The sequence below is a fragment of the Coturnix japonica genome, chromosome 5 (genome assembly GCF_054131305.1).
Source record: "Coturnix japonica strain WE chromosome 5, WE-NBRP24, whole genome shotgun sequence".
Taxonomy (NCBI): Eukaryota; Metazoa; Chordata; class Aves; order Galliformes; family Phasianidae; genus Coturnix; species Coturnix japonica.
Genome location: NC_140667.1, coordinates 6,186,481 through 6,210,672, shown reverse-complemented (window position 1 = coordinate 6,210,672; position 24,192 = coordinate 6,186,481). Strand labels below are relative to the sequence as shown.

The window sequence follows — 24,192 nt, the reverse complement described above, 5'->3', positions numbered from 1 at the left end:
GATGGTGATAGCAGTGTATCATTCCCACTTTAAAGTTAGATATTATCACAGAAAGAAGAGACATCCTTGCCAAGTAACACTTGTTTATTCTAAACAAAAATAATTCCATTCATTTCAGTAGAAAATATTACACAAGCTGGTAATAGTTATTCTTTCAGTCATCAAGAAATCTATGGCCATTGGGGCTCGCACGTAGAAATCCAAAGTCATTCAGAGGCCATATCTGTAAAATAATGAGATTTTTTAATCACAACACATAGTTCGGTACTTTCATTTGTTAGTGTTTTAAGTTTTCATAAAGGGTATCATTTTGGTAATACAAGGATTGAAACTTCTCACTTGTGAGAAGTATATGCTGTACACCAGGAAAAATCCTAATCCTGTAGTGGCTGGAGACAACATTAATTAATATACAGCATAAACTCCTACAACATATCTTCTAATTTCAACTTTTTCTAGCTTTGTAAGCCTCTTAACTCAAAAGACATGGTATGTACATTTGATTAGTCTAGAAGAAAATACCACTAACATTACCTCTCAGTGGAAGTATTTCTGTGAGTTACACATCTGTATTTTTAAGATGAGCATCCAAAACACGCTGAAGCTTGAAAAAAGAATTCCATGGGCTTATAGGTAAGCTTCTATCAGGCAAAAAGGTACAGAGGGGTGGAGAGCCTGCCATCAGGAAGTGCTCTCAGCCAAGGGGCCCCTCTGAGAATGTGACAATGGGAAAGAGCACATATCAGAGTCAGGTACAAGCACAAGTGTCAGAGTGATGCTCATAAGAAGGAACTTAAGATGTTCATAGATGTTTACAGTACTGCATGCTCCCTTCTTCTAAATAGTCACTAATTACATTTAGGCTGACTGGCCTTGGATGCAAAAAAGGTAATGTGAGATCAAGAATAGTCTTTTACAGCGTCTCCTCTGACTGCCTCTCTTTTCACTACATGTTCTTTCAAAGATAGCACTAGGAGATGAGCAGGAAGAAGGAAATGCTACTGGAAGCTTGGATGCTCTTGCATCCATCAGACCCCTTCTAGCACTGTGGTAAGTCACAGCAACTCAATTTGATTGCACGTAGACCCTTGAGAAAAATACAAGGATGAGTTATTCCCTGGATATCAAGTTCTCTGGATCTGAAAAAGGCTCAAAGCTCTGTAGAACAAGTATCTTTGAACATACATGTCTTTTTCAAGCACATGCAGCTAGGGAAGAGCATGAGGAGCATCTGCTGACAGACAGAAATACACATCTCTATATGCATACTAACCAGTGAGCTAATTTAAGTTCCACAGAAGTAGAGAACGTTATGAAACAGCAGCAGAAGGCTGTCTGTGGTTTTGGCAAGGAGTAAAGCTATACAGTTCAAAGTTGTGCAGAAAGACCTATGCTGGCTGCAGGCTGGCTGTCATGTCCTTGTTTGGCCTCAGAGCAGACAGGAGTAAAAGGAGGTGGGAATAATGCATCTTAGAAGCGTAAGCCCACCTAAATAAAGGCCCAGGGGAGGAAAGCAATTCACTACTATACAAATATAATTTCAGGCAACTTAAATCACACCTTCAGCAACTTGACTTGCTTTTATTGACAGTAATCAGAAGCGTGTTAAATATTATTTGGTGATACGGTTACAGATCCATCGCAGTAATCCTAGTGGTAGGTATAGAAAGAAAACGATGGTTTATCTAGTTTACATGCAGGAGAGAATCTGAAACACATTGCTTCCAGTTGGAAGGAAGGTGGAACAAGCGTTCTGTGTGAAACAAAGACATGCCACTGCGTGTAATAATTTCCAACAGGAGCTGACTCTGACTTGTTGGTTCAGACCGGTTAGTCCAATTAGTGGCTATTTCCTTTTGCCCTCTTTGGTTTGGCCAACATAAATCTGATCTGATGGATGGGGTATAAATGGGGATAACTAGCTCGTTTGAAGATACTCGGCAAGCCTAGCTCTGAGATGAAGCGTATGTCCAGGGAATGCACAGGCTGTCCTGTGTAGGGCAGGAAGAAGCATGAGTTCTGTCAAAGAAGGGAGTCCTCCCCTCTGTGGGGTTTTACTGAATATGCAGCTGTTTATCTTTCAGGTGTCTTTTTATGCAGTGGGCTTAACTAACAGAATTGTAGTTGATAAGCTGGCAAGAAGGAAATGGGATGAATGCATTCAAGTATCATTACTTCCCTGAGTTAAAACCTGGTGCACCAACACTAAGAACCATAGGTCTGAACTTCACAGATAAACGTTAGTTCTTTGCACTGTAAGATAAATCAAATTAAGCTTCTGTTCTCGAGACAGTAAGAGATTTTTCATGATGCCAAATGTTTCACAGGCTACGTTATCTTGGCCAGTGGTTTGCTAATTAGCTACAAGCATGTGGAACAGCCATATCCTGTTTCAGTGTACTTTTACTGGCCTTCTACAGTAATGATCACTGGCACCATACAATAGCTAGATCACTGGAGTCTGATATGAATCACCATAAACAACTCCAACTTTAAACAGACTTCTGAAGAATGAACTCATTCTTGCTTAAATCTCATTAAAATGTTAATAATCACTCGCCTATTCACACCATATAATAACTGTCATAAAAATGTTTAAAAAGAAGAAAAGATTATTTTAATCAACTATCAACGGATTGCATAAATAAACTCTTTTTAGACGGATAATATTCTGGAGTTCCAAAGTACTTCAGTATGTAACATCCCTAGTGGATGGAGAATGTGAAAAACCATGGCTGTCCACACACACAGGTTACTAATACAGCCATTATTTACTATTAGTCTCCTTGAAGTAGCAAACACCACTTTTTCTAAACTAGCACATCAGTTGGAGGCTGTTTATTTATTTTATGGCAAATACCAGATTCCCATTAAAAGGTCAGTCAGTATATTAGCATCATCTGTATTCTAACAGTTAATCATCCAAGCAAAAAGTTTATTCACAGAAGTAACCTTATTTAGAATCATTTTTAGCTCTGGGGTACATGACAAGGCAAATAGGATGGAGAAGGAAGAAGTAACCCTCAACAAACACCAGGGGAAGAGCTCAAAGCAAATGCTATCTATGAAGAACTGAGGTCAAACAAAACCAAATGGTGGTCGTGAGCATTTAATAATAAGTTTCAGACCACGGTCAGTAACTGCGACATTGGTTTGCATTTTCTTGTCCACTATGAAAAGGTAATTTAGTGGGAAATACAGCTTTAGAATTGCTGAAGCAGACGAAGAAGGAGCCATGTAGGTTTGTACACTATTCAAGTTCTTGGGGGTTTTGTTGTTTTTTTTTTTAATGAAGAAGTGGAGGATGATTGCAGTAGCACAGATTTGACTTGGATGTTAAAGCTTTTTCACAAAGCTTTGCAGCAAGGCCAGTCCGTAAGTGTTACCTTACCCTCCTCTTACAGCAAGAGTCCAATGTGTTTGAGCTCTCCTTCACTTTGCTTTGGCCAGATACTTCAGAAGGCAAGTTTTACTGCCCAACAAACATGCATTATGCATATATTAATGCAAGCATTTTAAGTACTACAGATACCTTGAAACAAATGCGTCCCCTTATCAGTCCATAAGGAACAGGTCCATAGCACCTGGAGTCTGTAGAATTCCTCAGATTATCACCTTCCAACCAAACGTGTCCTTTAGGCACCTACGATTAAGCAGAATTGAATTGAAATGCAAAGAGAAAACAGAATAGAAAGGTATTATGCACTATTTGCCTCACATTACCTAATTTCTGCTTTCTGTATTTCATGACTGCCTAATAAACTAATTCTTATTTTATCTAATAAGACGCAGTGCCAGGTTTGGAGGGATGAGAGGGAGTGCTCTGAAGTATCTGTTCTATCATGTGCTCAAAAAACAATGGTTTGCAACAAAAAATCCAAAATGAAGATGTAAGAGGTTAGACCAATGTGACAGGGTCATTAATTTAATAGACTTCAAAAGAGGTCATTAGGATGTTGACTGAAAATCTGCCCTCCTGTCGCAGTAACAGCATGAACAGGGCAGCCACACACTCATCAACATCCTGGGGCCAGCACCAAGGCTAGACCTGTTAGTAGATTCATGATGAACTAACTGGTAATTGATTGTGACATCAATTACGAATAATCTCATCATTTTATCGGAGTAGGCTTGTCAAAGTTCTAATTAAGATCACGGTTCATTCTATGTGCAGGCAGAATCCACAACACATTATATTGCAATAATGATGATCACAAAACAGCAAATCCTCTTTTATAATTTGAAAATTAATGATGGTGACCTTATACTATATGACAAAGACCCTTCATTGCCTATATATAATATTATGCCTTAACTACATTACATACCACAGAGGAATGGTATTCAGTGGCTGACTCGATGACAAAATGAGAAACAGCAATAGAGCTGTATTAGTTAGCTAGATAAGGGTACAAAGCTTTCTTAAGTGAAAAAGTCACTATGATTTCTCTTAAATTAGGACCTTAAAGGTAAATGAAAAGTTACTATGCCCAGAATGCAGATCAAAATACACAGACACAAGATGTTTCAAAATCACAGGTCTCAAGCAAAACAGTCTGAGCACAATAAACATTGTTTTAGAAAGGAGACCTGCAGTCTCTTAAATACAGTTGTCTACATATACAGGATTTTAGGATAACAGACTGAAAAGACTGAAATACCACTCTAGTAAAGCCTGGATGCAAACCATTAAGACTAAAACCAAGTCCCTTAGACAAGTGTTTGTGGAAAACACAGATGAAGTGCAGTTAGTGGTACTTATAGGTACCCAGCCAGGGAACTCTGGCAATCTTACCTTTAAATAGGCCTTTTTTGGCTCTTTGCTCAGCCATATTCCTGCCTGCCTGGGAGCTGAAATGGCAACCTACCTGGTGGTCCCTTTGTTGAGCTGTGGCAAACATTTAACATACATACCAAGAGCCAGTAGTTTAGTTTGTCTCCAACACTGACATAAAAAGATGCTAATCAAGGAAAGCATATATGAACCTGTCCATCTTAGAAACCATTTCCCTTTTTCCATCACAGCAGACCCTGCTAAAGAGTCTGTTCTTTCTTACTGCCCTTCTTTTGATACCTCCTCCCAGCCATTCCCCTGTATTTTCTCTGGGATAGGTGCATCAGGCATGTCAGAGGGGAAATCCCTGCCTGCCTGCTTGCTTTAGACTCTGTGTGTGGAGATGCTGACCAGGATTGCTTAAAGCCTTTTCGAAACCTGTTGCTGCTGTCTTCTTTCATGGTCACCCGTGTAAAGGACTGCCTTATTCTTCTATTCACTTTAAACTAATCTGATCTCCTGTTAGGTTTATCAGGTTCTTTACTCATTCTACACGTCTCCATCACAAAACAGCGCTTCGGTCTATCATTAACTGTCCTTCACAGAAAATACACCAGTACATAGAAACAGTGCTGCTACCAAGCCAGATTCCCCTTCATCATAAAAGATTTGCACAAACAGAGATCTTTTTAAAAGACAAACAGTTAAAGAGCAATGAGACTGAACCATAGCATCAGAGAGGCATAAGGTGTGCAGTAGTAATGCATAGCTGGCATCATCAGTCCTATTAATGTAAAGACCACCACAGGAAAAAGGCAAAGGAAGCTATTCGAGTGGCATTATTAGAAAAAATAACCACTAAGCCAGAAGAAAGAGAAGAATATGTCCAGATCCAAATGACCTGCAAAGCACATATATCCACGCAGGGCAACATTTCTGACAGGTCTCTATTTGAGAACACACTGCTATTCCTGCTTTCCTCAATATTTGGGATATAAAGGCAGTACAGAACGTCCAGCAGCTCTTGTTAGGGTAGCTGGACATCCGTCCGCTTCTTCACAGCATACCCACCTATAGCTCTCACTGTGCCCACACCTTACACCAGGGTTTGCTTTCCAGGTGCAATGAAAGCACCTCGTGCCCAGCAACCCCCAGAATTACACATCACCACAGTACTGTCATTTAGAGGGACAGTCTGTGTCAGCAAATGCACAAGAAGGAGAATAACAGGCCATAATCATTAATTAAAAAATAATAATAATAATAAAGGATAGAGGTAGAATCCTTCAGGGGTTTATGCACACTGCTGACTTCAATGGGACTATTCATAATGAATGTGAATTCTGAGTATCAACAGCATACAGGTGATGGACTCCACGTAAGTAAAACCAGTTACCATCACTGCACAGTGCAATGCTGTGAATGCAGAAATGTTTCCAGAAAAGGTACTGGCAAGAATTGCCAAAATCACAGCCAGGCAGTATTTCGGATGTTACCCACAGGCCAGCTCTATGAAGCCCAGCTCCCACAAGCCTGACTGGTGGCTCGCATGACAAAGCAGCAATTCCACAGCAGCACAGGTCCATCCATCCAGGCTCCCTCTGATCTCCCGCAGCCTGTCTTTGCCTCGGTAACCCCAGTGCCTCTGGTTTTGTGCAGATTATCTGAGGATTTATTTTCAAGGAACAACAGCTCTAAGGGAGAACCGGTTATCTGAGGTGCGGCTTATATGCATGAGAATAGGGACACTGATTAGACACATGCCTCTTCCCCTCCTGCCTCCCAGGGCTGCGAGGGCTCTACTACAGGAGCAGAGAGACCAGAAGAGCAAAATAATCATTCAGAAGAGCCGAGCTTTTATTGGTAGCTTACAGTGTTTGAGCTCAGATAAACAGTAACCTCACTCACTTCAGAACCAGGGGATGAAACAGACACGGTGTTTATTGCAACACCAGAAAACCAATACGCTGCAAAGAAGATTAGCAGAGGTGAAATCAAACAAAAAACACCAAACCAACCACAAACCACCACCTAAATGAAATTCCCACTTCTGTGTTTTCTCCCTTTTCGGTGTGGGGGTGGTGAGAGGGTATTTGGGGGGATACTGAAGATGGATAAACAGATTTGTAATGAAGAAGTGAAGAATTATAAACACAAGTCTCTCCTTTTGGAACTCTGAGCAGCGTGTGATTGCCAAAGAACACCAGTATGTACAGTCAGCTGGGAGCAGATGCAGCTTGAACTCTTATAAGGTCACAGGTATTCACATCACCTCCAGCAATATCGAAGTTTTAAACCTCAGAAGAACTAAATCGTTCCCATCTTTTCTTTTCAGTTCAGAGGCTTCCTTCTTGAGCTATGATAAGAACTAATCTCAGTGCGGGACAAAAGAATAAAGTCTGTAAGTTCTCATCTATCCCTACTAAGGTCTATTTAAGTGCCTCCTACTTTGGTACAAGCAACAAATGTAATTGCTTCATGGCCTGCGGGTGTTCATTTAACAAAAGAAGCTTTTGTGAATAAACCACAGGTGTTACCTTTCTTGATTAAAGTGAAATATGATGAAAGAATCTACAATATCAAGTGACAAATTTACTAAATACTGATTAAATTGCCTTATTTAAGTAAATTGCATCTATTTGGGATAAAAGACACAGCACAGAAATGCAAGGGTTGAGTTTTCTCACTTGATACTTAGAGTCTCACATAGCTATTCCTTAATCCTTTATTTATTAATACATAGCTAAGAGTGAATAATACTTAGTAGAGACTATTTTTAATGACCCAAATGCACCATTTCCTTATGCTTACCAAAAATGCACTTTATGATCCAGCCACCCCGTATATAAAACCCAATGATATTCATTAGCGCAGTATTTTCAAGCTCAGGTTAAGCTTCTATGTGTCCCTTTTCCTTCTGCCTGCTGGCAAAAGCTACGAAATAGCAGCAACTTCAGAATTCTGAAAGCACAGGTGATCTTAAATCAGCACCTCCTGACTAAGTGTGCCTAAAAAGGCGAATGACTTACAATTTAACACTTCTTCAATGAATTCGCCTTCAGTGATTTCCTTTCACTTACTGAGTGGTTTAAGCTGCTTATGTATAAGGCACACTGTGTACTTAGCTAAGGTCGTTTAAATAGGTATATTAAAAGTACTTTATGGGAAAGGTCAGAACGTATGCAGATCAGAAATACCTGTGCCAGTTAAATGAAGTCAAAATATGTTGTCTCTCAGACAGTAAAGATAACTTTCTTCTGCATAGGCTGTTCTCACCAGAAATTATGATGAAGTTCTTTCCTTCTCTGGAAATCAGTTACCTTCAAGTTCAGGTTCAAGAAAAAAGAAAGAACCTGCTGGTTCAAACCCCAGTTAGAACTTATGGCTGCAATACAAACCTCATTGCCCTCACCGGCATGCTTTCAGTAAATGCTTACCTGTAACACAGTGATCAAGTTAAGAAGTCCAAAGCCTGGTAGCAACAAAGATCTACAAATGCTCTAAGCAGGGCTAAGGGATCTTACAGGCATCTTCTCCCTGCACCACGAGGCATGATCTGAAGTTTGGCTGGTTCCACCTAAGGCCTCCACATGATCTCCATCATTTAAGGGGGTCAGAAAAGCCTCAGCTCAGAGACAAACACGATGTAGGCAGACTAAAACCTCCAAATCTTCAGTGAGCCCTTGATTAGTAGCTCTCATCATCCTGCACAGCTTCCTAGCACTTATTACTGGATTTAGATGAGAGGAATAATCCAGTCAGAAAATCATTTGGGTCCAACATGAAGCAACCAGCACAGCAAAGGCTGTATTCCACAGAGGAAACGCATACAGGGCTGCAAATCGGTGATCCTGAAACAACGTGGCCTCAAAACAAACGGGAGATTTTATTATGGCTTTCCCTGAGGAACGGACTGGCTGAATAGAAGAACCAGGATGTATCAGGGCCTGGGCAATACCCTTGCCCTGGTGTGGCCCCCTGCATCCAGAGCAGCTGACCTGGTGCAGGGCTGTGGGGAAGAAAGAGATGTTTGAGAGGTTGGGTAGTTTGGTGGGGACTTGCTGAGCCCTCGCTGCTGCTCCCTGCCTGAGCTACACTGCTGTGTCAGATCACAAGGGCTGCTCGTATGTTCTCGAGGTATCAAAAACAAAACTGCAGGGGTAAACAGACTGATCTGCTTAAGCAGAAGAAAGCCTGGAGATAGTGTTGAAAGGATCAATAGTATTCTTTCTTTTCTCTGAGGAATTTTCATTTTGGCAAGTCAGCATTTTGATTAAAATGACCACTCTGAAGATTCAAGATAGAGCTCCATGCTGGGATATGGAGGGACCTGCAAACTCAACAAAGCCACAGACTGAATATGCAAAACCAATTCTAGTTTCCCACCACACAAACAGCATAACGGCTGCTTGATTTATTGCACCTCTCATAGTCCCCAGAATGCTAAAACTGAGAAGGGGAGGGACAGGAAGAGAGCAGAATATTTTAAAGAGGCTGCATAATAGAAGTGAGCACTCTGAAACATCAACCTGCTCTTCAGTACCTTACATTGCTTGGCCAAATCCTGTGGTACAGTAGAGAGATTCACATACTGTTTCGGTTACATTCACAGGACGCTATCCTTAGAACCCATACGGTATCCTTATAGCATTTGACAAGGACTATGTAAGAGCTAATAGCGCTGCATAAGACCACTTCTCTGGTCTGCAAACACAGTAAGATGCATTATCTTCAGAATTATGTTAGCTCTGGAGTTAACCACAGGATGAGGAGATGCCATCTCCGCAATGAACCTCATTTTAGCACAAGGTAAACACACTTCCCCCACATCAGCTAGTCTCGCAGCATTAGTGCTGTGTTGAGATTGATTACCAGCAGAGTGTTGCTGAGATATGGATTTGTATCTCAGCTTTTTATCACTATGACTTGCAAAAGGCGGTTCCTTATTTACAGACCCTAGCTGTATTAAGTGACATTATTAGGTACTACTTTTGTTTAAGTGACACAAAGGCTTAGCATATTGGTGGTTTACGACAGACAAGCTGCTTTAATCTGATGACTTACCCCTCACTTTTTCAATCTGTAAATAGGAGCTGCAGCACAAGAACATATGGTACTGAAGAAATTAAAGCTAAAGTAAATGGCATTAAAACAAATTCAAATAATAAAACCAGATACTCAATCTGAATTATAAACCTTGGCCTGGATTAGACTTTTAAAAACAGGAAATGGAAAAAACAAATATGAAAATTAGCCTTTCAAAACGAGTTCAGGACCATTTCAGAGTTTTACTGTGACTGAACAATTCCTAACCCTCGGCATTTAAATTTTACTATTAAATGAATAAATCTGCAGAAATACTTCTAAATAATTGAAATCCGGTTCAAATACCGTGTTGGTCAAACCAGTTGTTTACTTTTTTTTTAGTTCATACCACATTTCTTCTGATGCAGTAAGAACACATTGTGCATTCCTCAAAGTCTACTGCAGGAAATATAGTCGATGATAGGGACAAACACCAGCATTAAGCACAAAACCTCAGAAGAACCCAGCAAAACTGCCAGCCTCACACATCCCACACTGACTCCCAAGAAAAGGGCAAGGAAATTTCCACTTAAGTTTTTAACTATTTAAGAGCTCATGCAAACAAAAGGGTACTAAACCCTTCTCCTCGTGTAAACAGCATCTCTTTTTCCATTACTATTCTGTGGATGAGCTCTAACCTGTAACAAAGGAAGCATCATGTGCCATACATGGCCCAGTGCAGAGACCCTTCTCATTTACTTCTATTTCAGTTTAAGCACGGGATTATTTTATACCTATCAGTTCAGTGCTTGGGCACAGCTCCATCCCTTCACAGTCCAACAGTGAGCCCATCAGAGCTGGGTTTTTGGCACATCCTCACACTTAGCGCAGGCCCAAAGTATTTTATTCCCGTAGCCATTCCTTTGGCTAAGCACAGCAGTAGAAATAGTTTTATACCATTAGAAAGATGTTCATATCATTGCTGCTGCTGTACTGCATCTCTAGTCTACTGAATTTCTTCTTTCTAGAACAATGGAAATAGGACTTTCTACTTTCCTTTCTTACTACAGTTTGGAAGCAAGATCTCATTGTACCAGAAAGCCTGGAAATCAACTACTGCAGCACTGCTAAGCATGAAAATTTCCTACTGGCAGGATCATACTGAGACAAACAGCTGCTCTAAGGTGCTTTCACTTCCAGCTGCGGTGTGTTACTTCGCCATTCATCTGGCATCTCAGTAGCTGGCTAACTCCTAATACCCAACTATCAGGTGCAAACACCAGCACAGGACAAAGCTGAGCTCTGACCTAAAACGTTTTTGAGTCAGCACATTCAAGCATCACTCCGAGATTTCTCATTAAGAGAAGCAATTAGTAGCCTACTACAAACAACAGAACTCATGACAGTTTCTGGTACGCTCTCTCCAAGTGTGCCCACATTTCTGCGACAGCCGGACACCGCAGGCAGCGCTGCCGGCCATTTGGGACCTCAGCCAAAACCTTTCCTCAGAGTTCCCACAATCTCTTTCTCCAAACCCAACGCAGATTAATTCTCCTCAAAGAGGGAGCGACAAAACAAATAGCAAGGTCTCTCTACGACTGCTGCTGCTATTTGCTTTGAAGAATTTGGTGTTTCAATTCAAAGCGTGCCGCATTGCGCTCTGCTGAAACAGGGACTTGGTTAGACCATTACCTCAGCATGGATACGTACCGCCTCTCCTCCCCCAGCAAGAACAGAACTGCCGAGCGAATAAACCAGTGTAATTTATGAACATAAAGTGCAGATATCTGTGTTGAAAATACTCTCTTCCATAAAGTGCCTCCTGAACAGATGGGAAGATTCACTTGTCCAGCAACCATTAAGGATATGAGGAAAACAGACCTGCATTAACAAACTTAGGTACTTCCATCTGGATCGCTTCTCCCCTAGTTACAAGTTATGATGCCAGAACAAAGAAAGAGCTATCACTTCTTTCCTGGACTTCCACACATCAGCTTCATGAAAAACATTCACAGGAGAACAGGAAAAGGATGTGTTCCTCATCCTCTCACTCTACTGACACTTTGTATGAAAACTGGTGACAAGAGAAGTTATAGCTATGGTAGAAATTGTTCTACTGGATATTCAGTTGATTACCGCAGGGTTTCCAGATAGGCTTGCATCCTGTTTCAGGACTAAGACATGAGGGGAACAGATACGTTACTTTTGAAAGCAAAATCCTCCAAGGTATCACAAAGACAAATTTCCACTTTCTTCTGTTTAAAATGTAGAAACACATTTGCCTTCAGACCAGTGTCCTGGGTCTGTAATCTGTGCTGAACTACATGCAGAGAATTCTAGGGTACTCATTGTGGAAGAAGACCTAAACCAAAGGCAGAGCAAAAATATGGCCTGCCTACACTTCCTACAGAGGCAAAAGCCTCTGAGAAAGGCAGCCTGCCATAAACAAAGTTTACATTTTATTGGATACATAAAATAATTCATTAACGTCATACTGTATGATTTATGATAATAAGATACCGCAAATCCTTCACAGACCACCAGGCTTGCTTATATAATCATTAATTTACAAATCAAGAAACTCTAATACTTACAAAGCTGTGAGTCTTAAGGAAATCTGAAGGGTTGCTTGTGCAGACTTTATCCCCTTCCAAGCCAATTACTCTTTTACAGATATTTGATTTGGGGTCAGTCGGGCTTTTCACAATTACAATATCTCCTCTGGGAGGGAAAAAACAGAAACAGAAACAAACACAAACAAAAGAGAACTCCATGTATAGAATATTTGGCTGAAGGAGTGTGTATCAGTGCACGTACTCCAAACATACTCCCATACATTAAAAGACAGTTCTTGCTGCTCAAAACTCTACAGTCACATTTTGGTGCTTCCAGTGACATGCATTACACTGAGGCGTAATGCAAGCACATTTGGACATAGTCTTTGCTATCTAAATTATTTATAAAACATTTAAGACTGCATTTTAATTGAAAATGCTCTGATGAAATGAATGGCTCTCCACTTGATCCTGTTGTTACATACATATTGAAGAGATTCCAAATTTCTGTACATTATTGTACATACGTTTCAGAAGAACTTCAGGTGTCTGACTTTGTGGGATCTTTTGCCCTAGTTATATACATTACGTTATACAGTGAAATGGTCCACAGCGAAATGGGCAAGGGCTTGGAACCTGCTGTGCTCTACAACATAACCATAATGACATCTGATAAACTGCACTTGATATGTTAGAACTTACTGAATGGTCTATCTGGGCACAATTAACATAAAAACATTAAGGAAAATAAGGGGGTGAGGGGGAGAAGAGGGAATTTCTCTGTTGTCTTAGATAAAAATGGAGAAATGAAATGGACTTGAGTGGTAAGGCACTGAAACGGGCAGCCAGGGAGGTGGTTGAGTCACCATCTGTGACAGTGTTCAAGACACGTAGATGTGGGACAGAGGAACTCAGCTTATTGGGCAGCATTGGTGGGAGGTGGACAGCTGGGCTAGATGATCTTGGAGGTCTTTTCCAACTGTAATGATTCTGTTCTGTGACTCTATGACTATAACCTAAATGAGTTCTGACAAATACTTTGGTAAGGCAGACAGCAGTTGTCTATTACTCTGTCCTCCGACAGACATAATGAGAAGAGATATGTGAAAAAAATACAGTTCAAATGCTGAAGAACGTATGAAAAATAAAGGATGGATAAAAAGTGGTTACTGACAAGCTCTGGCAAACTAAGTGTAAAATGTAGTCCCAACAAAGGAGCATACTTCCGAATGGAATACAAGTGTCGGCTAAGGTTCTCCGAAAAGACAATATCAGAATTTTGAATTGTTGGTTCCATTGAAGGTCCAGAACACTGAAAATTAAAAATAAATGAGAAAAAAATTACTATTTGCCAACTGCTGTTATCTAAAATACACGAGTTTTCAATTAGTTGCTAATAAATTACAAAAGATGTAATTGTAAGGAACAATTAAACCCTCAGTGGGACATTTAATATGGAAGGACAGCCTCCAGATTCCCTCTTATGGATCTCTTAGCTCAGAACTGGTCCTGCACTGTGCTGGGTGCGATGGCTTCCTAAGTACGCATCTCAGCACCTTCCCCGCAAGACTTATTGGAAGCAGCACTCAGAGCTCTGCCAGCTCACCCCTTTGTTTTCAGCCTCTGTGAACAGAAGCATCACAAGAGCTGCAGGAGGAGCTCTCAGCCAAACCCATTATCTCCAGCAGCACTATCTGGGGATGGGGGAATAGCATAGAACATCCAGAAATCTGCACAGAGTTGGGATTTTGCAACTCTGGCCTTTCTGAAAGAAAATACTCTCTGCAAAATGCTTACTTATATTGCTTCCCATTTGCTTCAGCAATGCTTGAAGCACTAACTTGTCCAAAAAGTTGTGTTTTCATTTTTCTTACTGAACACACCTTGAAAAAAATCTAAATAAATGAAGCAAACCCAAATAATGTCATTCTCACATGTAACAATTTTAGTTTTACAGCTTTTATGTCTTTTAAAGTCATAAAAATGGAAAGTTACCACAACAATTCCTCCAAGGTACTCAAAGGCACAGTGTGCTATGCAGCCATATTGCACAGTATACCCAAGAAATCGTAAGGTTTTTCTTAGGGCATTGCGAAACATGGTACAGCGCTACGTCGCTCAGCTGGTTCTCTAGTCTATAGTAAAACAGAAGAACATTGTTCATTTGACAGTGTAGCATTCATAAAACTATCTTTTACATTTGGACAGTATGGTTAGAAGAACAGCGACTAAAACCAATCAGGCGCATGCAAAGAGGTGAAACACTATTGGAGTTTTAATTTACTAATGCAGGCATTGCCATGTGTACAACTGATCGCTCCTCCCCAGCAAATCAGCCAGATGCAGTTGAGTAGGAGCTGAAAGAAACAAAGGAACCACAAACAAAACAGAAAACACACAGCAAGGCTACAGAACTTAATGGGGAGGGAATGCCTACAATGGTCCGCTGACTCAGCTACTCAAATGGACTTCTTTTACTCAAATTTGCAGACAGGCTTACAGTTACTTGCCTACCATGAGAACATCCTCCCCTCTGCAGGTCTGTGGAGCTGAATGGATGCTGGGGAGCTGCAATCCCCACATTAAACACATGCTTTTCCTGACTGCGAGCACTGCTGCAACCCACTTCAGCTCAGATGGGGCTGGGGCCTCAAGATGTTCATTAAATAACACTTGTGGGATTAATCACATGAAGACAGCACAACTTACACCACTATTTTTCTTCAATTACCAGCAAATAAGTGATTTGAGTATCTAAGTGCTGGAGTGACCTAAAACCCAACAGAGTGGGATTCTACCAATGACTGCAGCTGTCATGGCAGGAAACCAAGAGGATAGCAAAGGAGTGAAGATGCCTCCAGCATTGCTCTCCCCACTTTCCAGCTCGTGGGTTCTCAAAGATTCTGCAGTGTGCATCTGGTATGAAAATAATGTCCTAATCCAAGAGTCAGGGGTTTCATTTGTCCTGGCATACAGATGTGGCACAAGGGACTTCCTGAAATGCCTGGGTTTATCACATGATTCTGGTAGTAGTGACAAATAATAAGCTTCAGCTTCTAGCACTCCTCAGTTAAGTTACCTGTAATTTCAAGTTAGAGCAAACATACAATACCAATTATACAGTTTGAAACTAACAAGATTACTTCAGAGCTTTACAAAAAAACAACAAAAAGCAGGAGGTTCCAAGCAATCATTAAACAACTGCTACTCTAGAAAATCATCAATATGATTTGTTTAAAACCTGTGCTCAATGGCTGAATGGTTTTCCACATCATACAATTCATTTCACTACAAAGTCCTGTCGGCAGGTACTTCCACCACATAATATGGCCAAAAAGGACAATAAAACAAATGATTTAAGTCACAGCCCCCTTCAAAACTTACTGGATGTGCCATATGAGCATCCTTATCACAGAATTATTGCCATAAAACCTGCTGTAATTACATCCAGGTACTAACTACTACTTACACAGTAGGAAGCTGAAAACCTTACACTGAAATAAACATTGTTTTTTCAAATGAAAATAGATAATTATTTTTTTTTTTTTAAATCAATGACACAAAGTTGCACACATTTATCACACAGAATGCCACTCGCTTGTTTTTACAATAGCTACAGAGCTTATCCCCCGCAGCAAATGTAATGCAAAACCTAATTACTGTTCTCTTCTGTTCCCTTCTCCTTACATGGTCCAGGCTTCCGTCATTTGGATTTTTTTGTTTGTTTGTTTATAAAATTAATCACAGCTAGCAGGGTAGAAATCACTTGGAGCCTCATGAATGACATCCAAGAGATGGGAAAGGATTAGTTCGCAGTTGCTGCCAGTTATAGCGCCAGGTGGCTTTTTCTGCAGTGAAGGTGTTACCGATAATCCCATTACATTGGTACTAAATCTTGCAGACATCAAAATTATCACCAAGGTTCCTTTTCATCCCATCCTTTCCAAATGACTGGAAGTCGCTTCACCTGAAAGAAGTCAAATCCACATGCAGCTGCTGTTTTAGCAGCCAGCGGACTCCCTGAGAATGCCAATCGTGATCCAATTTCGCTGTGCTGGTGGCCCCCTATTCCCTGTCCAATAATACATCTGTTAAAAAATCCTACAGCTACAAATCAAGTTTAATCCTACCAGGGACCTCATGTTGGTCTTGTCTTCCAAAAAGGCAGCAGGTTTTAGCATCTATCTCTGCTAGCGTCTAGGGAATACTCTTTAAATCCCAGCCCTACTTAGAAGAATAAGCTAAGGATCACAAAACATGACCTCAAAAACCCTGATATGACTATATTCTGACCCAGAGGCATTCATTCTAGGTGAAGATTAGAACTTTGCATAATAAGATTACACAGCAAGTGAATGATATCAAGGGACTATCCATATGCAGCCGCCTGGTTTTCTATAGACAGCCTGTGCTCTGCAATATGCAGTGCAGACGAGGCAGAGCTTGGTCTTTCTAGCTGAAATAAAATAGATTCACATAAATTAGTTGGCCATTTCCAGATTCCTAAATCCCCTATTACATCTTTTATTGACAGCTCCTGTGAGGATAGCACAAATGTTATTCTCTTTGTATTCTTTGCTTTGGTAACAATCACGCTCTGAGTGAAATGCGGGTAGATTCTCTAGAAATTAACATCTTGTTTGCTGTGATCCTGGATTACAATTAACTGTGTACATAATAAAATTAGAAAGTCAATGAGCAGATTTGTCAGTTCCAGATAACCAATGGCACAGGTTCGCATCTAGTGCCAAAACTTTCAGTATCAGAAAGCCAAAGTCACAACCAATGAAAATGTGGCCAAAAAAATGATTGGGCTTGTTATCAAGTGGATTTTTTTCACTATAAAAAAACACTTCCAGTCACCTTTGATTTATGCAATAGTAAGTTCTGAAGTTTCATAGAATATCTAGTGATAGTCAATCGGTCTTCCCTCAGGTAACTGAAACCCCATGACTGCATTCTCTCCTCTTAACCAGACATCTTTAACCAGACATCTTTAAAATGCAGCCCCAGAACTCACACCATGTTCTTTCCAAAAAGATACTCCAAGATTATTACTCATGTTTTAAAAAGTCCACAAACGCCAAAGCAGAAAGAACAGAAAGAACACACAAGGCTATTTAAACGCTTACGCTGGAGCTGACATTTAATATAACTATCTTTAAAACTTAAACATGAAATTAACTCACTATGTGCTATGAACATGAAAGGGGTTCATCGAGATTCTTCCTGCATCAGACAGGCAATATAATAAAGATAAAATAGTTTAAATACGCTAATTGTACTCATCTGAGGGTTTTAAACATCTAAACATCATAAACATTTAAACATCTAAAGCAAAAGAAGACACCATTTTAGATAATCTTTCCATGCAGGGGGAAAGCAGAACCGGACTTGTATTTTTAGCCGTAGTTTTGCTCTAGAAGTTGCACCAGATTCAGACTGGCAGATCTGAAAATCCTTGTGTGCTATTCTGGAGGAGGAGATTCTTCCACATCACCTCCACTAGGCACTGACAGTTTGTCTCCAACAAACGCTCCTTCATCTACTGATCTCAAGCTCCCAAGTAACATGGCCTGCAAACAGAAGCTCCCATAACACAATCCTTTGGTGTTAATATTAACACGTAAAGTACAGGATAATTAACTACAGCAAAGAGTCTTGTTTTCGCACTAGGTACTCAAAATCCATCACCCTACAGAAACCAAAGCTCACCATGGCTCACGTGCTGCATGCACTGTGCAGAGCTGACAGACCTTCCAAAAGGATTCAAGGATCTCTGCAAACACTACCCCAAGCAGTGAGTGGAAGAGTGGTAAATTATCTCCCCATGCACTAAGAAATTCAGAGGATGTTTATTTAAAATATCTGTCATTACAGACAAACAAGCAGCATCAACAAAAAGCCCTTCATGTAAAACAAAGCCATCTATTTACATACACCATCAACAAAAGCGTTTAGGAAGAGATATAAGTGTCTTCCTCTTAGCCTCACTGTTGTTTCCAGATTAGAATGTTATCACTGAAGACTTATCAGTGAAGAGTGAATAAAACACAGTGGTTTATTATCACAGAAATCACACAGTATGAGATCTTAACATAAATAATGAATCAGAGAAAGTATTGTTAAACATTTGAAAACTGCAAAAGAAAAAGACCAACTTTAGCATAAAACAGCAATAAATAATCTTAGTGTATTTCTTCATCAGTACTTCCCAGTTACAAGCAATACCTCCTATAGTAAAGTATCTGAACCTTGCATTAAAAAGTGTTAGTAAACAGGAGAAAAAGAACACGTTCAGACAAAACTAAGTATATGCATTTTCAGGTTACCTTAAGAGAAAGCCAAACTGAGTGCTTGTCACTGCTATAACCATGCAAGATACTCAATGGCTTTTCCAAACTGCCTTTCAGTTACGAAATTCTAAAGGCACAATGGCACATAATGCAAACTATATTGCATGGGAGTTTGTGCAGTGAATAAAAAGGACATTAATCGCACTTTTTATCACTGTTGTAAAATTTCATATCGCTCCTGAGCCATTTTATTTATAAAACACGAGTCCTGTAAGTTCTCCTGCACTTAGAGAGAGAAATATAAGAAAAGTTCTGAGCATCAATAGATGAGTGCAATGATATTCAGTCTAAGTTAATCCCCAGACATCCAAATCCATGAATAAAAATTCATCAGTTTTAAATACACTGAGCCTATTAAGCAAGAACAAAAGCATATGCACAAAAGAGCTTTTAATATATTTCAAAGCCCACAAGAGCCGTGGTCTCATTAAAATTATAAATTACACAAACATGGAATGAAGATTCAAACTGCAGTGCAGCTAAGCAGATTACAGAAAACCCCGCGTTCCATATGATAACACACCATGGCCCTCCCAGATGGGGGCTTGGAACAAAAAGGCCATCACTGCAGCTAGGGAAAACCTCCTTGTGATCTCTGGTTTCTGTTCAGCAGATGACAGCCAAATAATATGTTGATTATTCTGTTTGTGCTGCTAAGCTTGTAAGACGGAATAAAAGCGATATGATCTACTGTGAACTCAATGCTAATGTGTTGCTCCACTCATAAATAATATACTGGATTTATTCTGGAACTATCTTTTTATCTGAGTTCTGGGTTTAAAATGCATGAACTAAAATGAAAAGCCGGCGTAAACTACTATTTAATTCGAAGGTTTAAAGTAAAGGGCACAGCTGACACAATGATAAGGAAATCAAATGAGTAGAGGCTCCTTCCTCAAACATAGTGGATGGTTCTAAGCCAAGGCACCGAGTGCTTGCACAGTGCTGAGAGTGCTCCAGGCCCACCAACCGCACTGCCACAGGTAGCAAAGAGATTACCAAAAAAGGCCCATATGGCTCATTTTGCCACAGGTACCTCTGAGAAATCCACATTTCAAATGGGGGGATGCAAAAACCTGTATCAGAGATGGTCACACGTCCCCTTGCCTGAATTGCTTCTTAAAAACCATTTCTAAGTTTCTATGAAGCGAATAGATTTTATTCCACCTAAGCTTACTCATGAGGATTGCTCCAAAAGCACAGAGTTTGGCTTACACTTCCCTTCATAAAACACCATGTTTCTAAAAGGACAAGCAGCGCCTGCTCACACAGCTCCTTTCACAGTGTGTGCTAAGATGACTCCAAATCTTCCCGCAGTTGTGCACTTTTATAGCAGAAATGCTAAAAATTTGGTGGGGGGGGGGGAGAAATGAGCATAAAAATAAGAAGGCCAAAAGCTGCTTCACATTCTTTGGGCCAATAGCACAGCTGATGAAGAGTGATGGTGGAAACATGCAGCTCAAGAAGCGTGCAACTGCGCTGGCAGAAACATAAAAACATAATTAAAGGAAGCTCAGTTGCAGTCCTTCATTCGACATAGGACACAGAGACAGCTCTAATTCTCAGGGAGAGTACAAAGATGGGCACTGAGAGATCCTAGAAGCATGTGCCGTAAGTTTTAACACTAAAAGCTCAGGTGTTCTTTCCTCCTCCAAGGAGAACCCGTTGCAATGATACAACAGAAACATATTATTTTTAGCACAAAAACACAGAAGATATTTGAATGAATAGAGAAGCAGACTTTCACACTGGCAACCACAGCCTTCAATCCTTCCCATTTACAACACAGTACTGTGTATTATCTCATATCTTCATTAAACAGTTATTCTATAGTTACAGGAATGCTGCAGCAGTTGCAGTACTGTTACCTCTCCAGCTACATCTGACCCAAGTCAGCGCATTACTGAGTTAGACACGAGCAGGAGACCTTTGTGATTTGCAAATACTGAACAGAAGTAGCTTGTGTAGCCATCTCTGCTCCTGAGATGGGATTCTGGCAAAAGCCACAGCTTTGGCATGGAACCGGCAGCCTCCTAATGGGAGGTAGATGCAGTAGCATCCATTGAGATAAAGAATAATGGAAGCCTGCTAAAGTAAGGCTTGCTTACAAAGAAGCCAGATGTCCAATGTTTTCCACTTTCTTCATCCCATTATTCCAGATTTGGAGCAACGTACTTTAAGAACCCAGTAGAGAGTCTGTCTGTATCTAAAGTGAGCTTTGCAGGACTGAGTGCTTATGCTTTATACAACTTTGTAACTCGCACTGCATCATCTCAATTTTCACTCTTGCCTACTTAAGTCAAAAACACCTATTTCCTTCATCTAGTTCTTCATGGCACAATTATTTACTACTCTAAACAACCTGAAGTGTCCCTCTGCCCCCTTTGTCACAGGACTGGACTAGGCTGAACTGTGAGAGACAGGCACCTCTCTGTTGAAAACCCAGCACAACTTCTATCTCTGCTCACAGCAGTCACCCAACTTGAGAGAATTCCATTTTACAGCAACGTGTTGGTTCACGACACATCACAGATAGTCACAACGCTGTGAATCTAAAGGGAAGTCCACCAAATTCTGACTCATCTCACTCTCAGCAAAACTCAAAGGCCATATTCCTTCATCGTCACACAACTATTAAGACTTATGATCCAGATTTTGTATGCTTTTAAACCCAGAAAATACTGCAGAAGTAGCTGTTGGAAGAGCACCGTTAGGTCTGGGATAAGGAATTCAGAACAGAATTGGGGCAGACCACAAGCTTTGCCAAAGCACTCAGCACGATTCAGGTTTTGCAGCATTGCAGGAGAGAGGGGGGAAATAAAGCTAAACCAGAAAAGATCACCTTCAATGGAATCCCTCCATACAGGTGTGGACTAAACTTTGCTGGTACTCCAATACCTGCTGGTACTGCAGAGTATTAATAGAAACAACACAATTATTTGGAATAAAGACCTTGAAGATGCAACCTGGCAGAAAACAATGCTCAAAATACACCAATTCTTAAACCTTAAACACAATACCAGCATTAGGAAAACATGCTATTACAACTGTACATTACTTTCAGGTAAGATGTGAATTGACTTTAGATGGTCATCTCAGTAACAATGTTTTTACGACCTGGATTTACCAAGCCATCGTCTCCAGCGCTCAAATGCACCACTTCAACTCAAGTACCCTAATGCATGTATTTCCACTTTAAAAGACATCCCCCTCTGACACAAGTTCAGACTCTTATCACAGTTGTTTAATATAAAATACTCCACACAGCAGCATTTAGGTAACATTTAGGAGGTTAATCTGAAGAAAACCACACCATATCATAATATCTACACAATTTGTATGCCTCAAACTCTCCCAACTAATCCTCACACTTTCCATGGAACAATTGGGATAAGTTGTTTCTAAGCTTTTTTCACTCTTCAGCAAAGCCCAGCCTTTCAGTGTCACAACTTCCAGGATTAAACATTCTTTCCAGTCGTTGGCTCAGGGCCTGAAGAGCCCTGCACTTTCAAACTTCTCCCATTCTAACCAGTTGAAAGATCAGGAAAATGAAGCCATCTTCTTTGCAGCTGTAATCCACGACCCATGCTGTTAGGTACTTAAGAACATCCCAGAAGCAAACTACCTTGTTTCAGCCCCCAGTGGGACCCTGTGGGGTGTGGGGCCACATGAGTGCTGCCCTCCCCAGTCAGCTGACTCAGAGCTAATCTGGTTTGGTGGTGATAATGCTGGATCCAGGCCTAAAGTGGTGCATTCCATAGCTGGGAGGGAAGCTGCTTTGCCATACAGCAGCAAAAGCTAATAAGATTATGAGTCAGAATGGCCATCGGGATACAGATCAGTGGGATTCTATCCCAGACAATTCCCAACCAGTGTTCAGGAAACAATTTTTTTTCCTGAGGGAATCCACCCAAAGTCCCTCTAACTCAACTTAAAATCTGCATTTGGCATAGGCAATAGCTGAATTGGATCAGTAAGTTCACAAGGAAAAGAGTTAGGATGTGCAGCTTAAACTATCATCAACATTTTGCTAAGGCCTACAGTATTATACAAGCAGTTGATTACTCTGCAGATTAGGACACTGAAATCTTGAGAAATTAAGTTTCAAAGTCTATCACAGAGAGCTGAGTATGAAACCAGTGCACAACCATCTCTTAATTCATCACCCTGAGGAAATAGTTTGGACCATCTGCAATCATCTCCATGTTCACTATTTCTCTGCATCTCAACTGCAACCATAGTGCAGGAATAACAATTCATCTACCCACTAGGATACCCATTATACCTAAGGACAAGTTCCTTCACACAGCCTTTCTTCCTGATCATAGTGGGATCCTTCCCAATGGGTGGAAATTCATCTCCTGGGAAGTGGATGTGTGACCATAAGCAAACTTTCAGTATAGTTCAAGGAGAGCAAACAAGTTAACATTGCACCTGAAAACAAAGCACTGCTGACTTAATTAAGACAAGTCTACATCATCACTTCCATCTCTACTCAAAGATGTAAGTGGTGCCTTCATAAGCATGTTTTCATTTGTAGAGCTTCACTGTATTAAATACTCAGTTTTTTACAACAGAACACTTCAAAGACAGCTTCTTCCTACTTGTTCTCTCAAACAGAGAAATAACTGAGGTTCACAGTGTGAGCTGAATCAACAGTTCACAGGTAGCAAAGAAGGAAGGTTTGATGCCCCTCTCCCCGCTATGTGTTAATACCTATTTCCTACTGCATATACTCAGCAGCATAACACAAAGTTGACTTACAAAGGCTGATAAGTAGCTCTAAAGCAGCTGAATGAGCTCAGTCAGCTTTGGAAAGGATCTGACAAGCACCAAAGTGTGCTGGACTCAATCAGTGGAAGTAGAGGAAGAGAAGGAAACAAGACTTCCACTTTTAGCAATACTGGCCTATTGCAGCTCAGGAAATGGCGAGAATTCCAGTATCTCTGGCTAAAGTTAAATGCATTTAATACAAGAAATTCTACACACGGTAGAATGACAACACATTGCACTACCTTACTATTATTGCACTATACCTTACTATCCCACCTCTCCCCACCTGGCAGCAAATACAAATATCTTCAAGACCCACCGTTGTCACACGGCCACTTCCACAGCAACATAACACAGCCTGCAGGCTTACAGAATAAACATACCAGCAGCGAAAACACTTTAATTTCTTCGCACAAAACATCCAAGGGAACGTTACACTCTGGCGGGGTTACACACACACACACACACAGGTCAGGCCGCACCGCGCTCCAGACCCCGCCGATGCCCCAGGAGACTGAGCACGGCCGGGCATAACGCTGAGCACCCCCGCCTGCTCTCTCTCTCTCTCCCTCCCTCATTACCGGCCCCGCAAAGCCCGGCCCGCACCGCCACACTCACCTACGTCCCGTTACCGGGCCTGCCCCGGCACTGCCGCCCGCCATGCGCCAATAAGGCTGGCTCCCATTGGGCAGCGTGGGGAGACCCGGCT

The 24,192-nt window shown here is 40.9% G+C and overlaps 1 protein-coding gene across 3 annotated transcripts; it reads right to left on the bottom strand.

Annotated features, from left to right (window-relative positions):
• Positions 1 to 66: 66 nt before the first annotated feature.
• Positions 67 to 24,159, bottom strand: IMMP1L (inner mitochondrial membrane peptidase subunit 1). 3 transcript variants are annotated; one of them, XM_085549939.1, is made up of 7 exons: positions 24,102 to 24,159; positions 21,553 to 21,617; positions 14,350 to 14,489; positions 13,578 to 13,666; positions 12,394 to 12,520; positions 3,533 to 3,643; positions 67 to 223 (listed from the first exon to the last, which is right to left on the bottom strand). In XM_085549939.1, exons 3-7 carry the CDS (start codon positions 14,452 to 14,454, stop codon positions 155 to 157), a joined length of 501 nt encoding a protein of 166 aa, XP_085406065.1. In that variant the 5' UTR covers positions 14,455 to 14,489; positions 21,553 to 21,617; positions 24,102 to 24,159; the 3' UTR covers positions 67 to 154. The 3 variants fall into 3 exon arrangements, with proteins under 3 accessions (XP_085406065.1, XP_085406066.1, XP_015718977.2); XM_085549940.1 differs by lacking the exon at positions 21,553 to 21,617 and having other exon boundaries at positions 13,529 to 13,666; XM_015863491.3 differs by lacking the exon at positions 21,553 to 21,617.
• Positions 24,160 to 24,192: the final 33 nt, after the last annotated feature.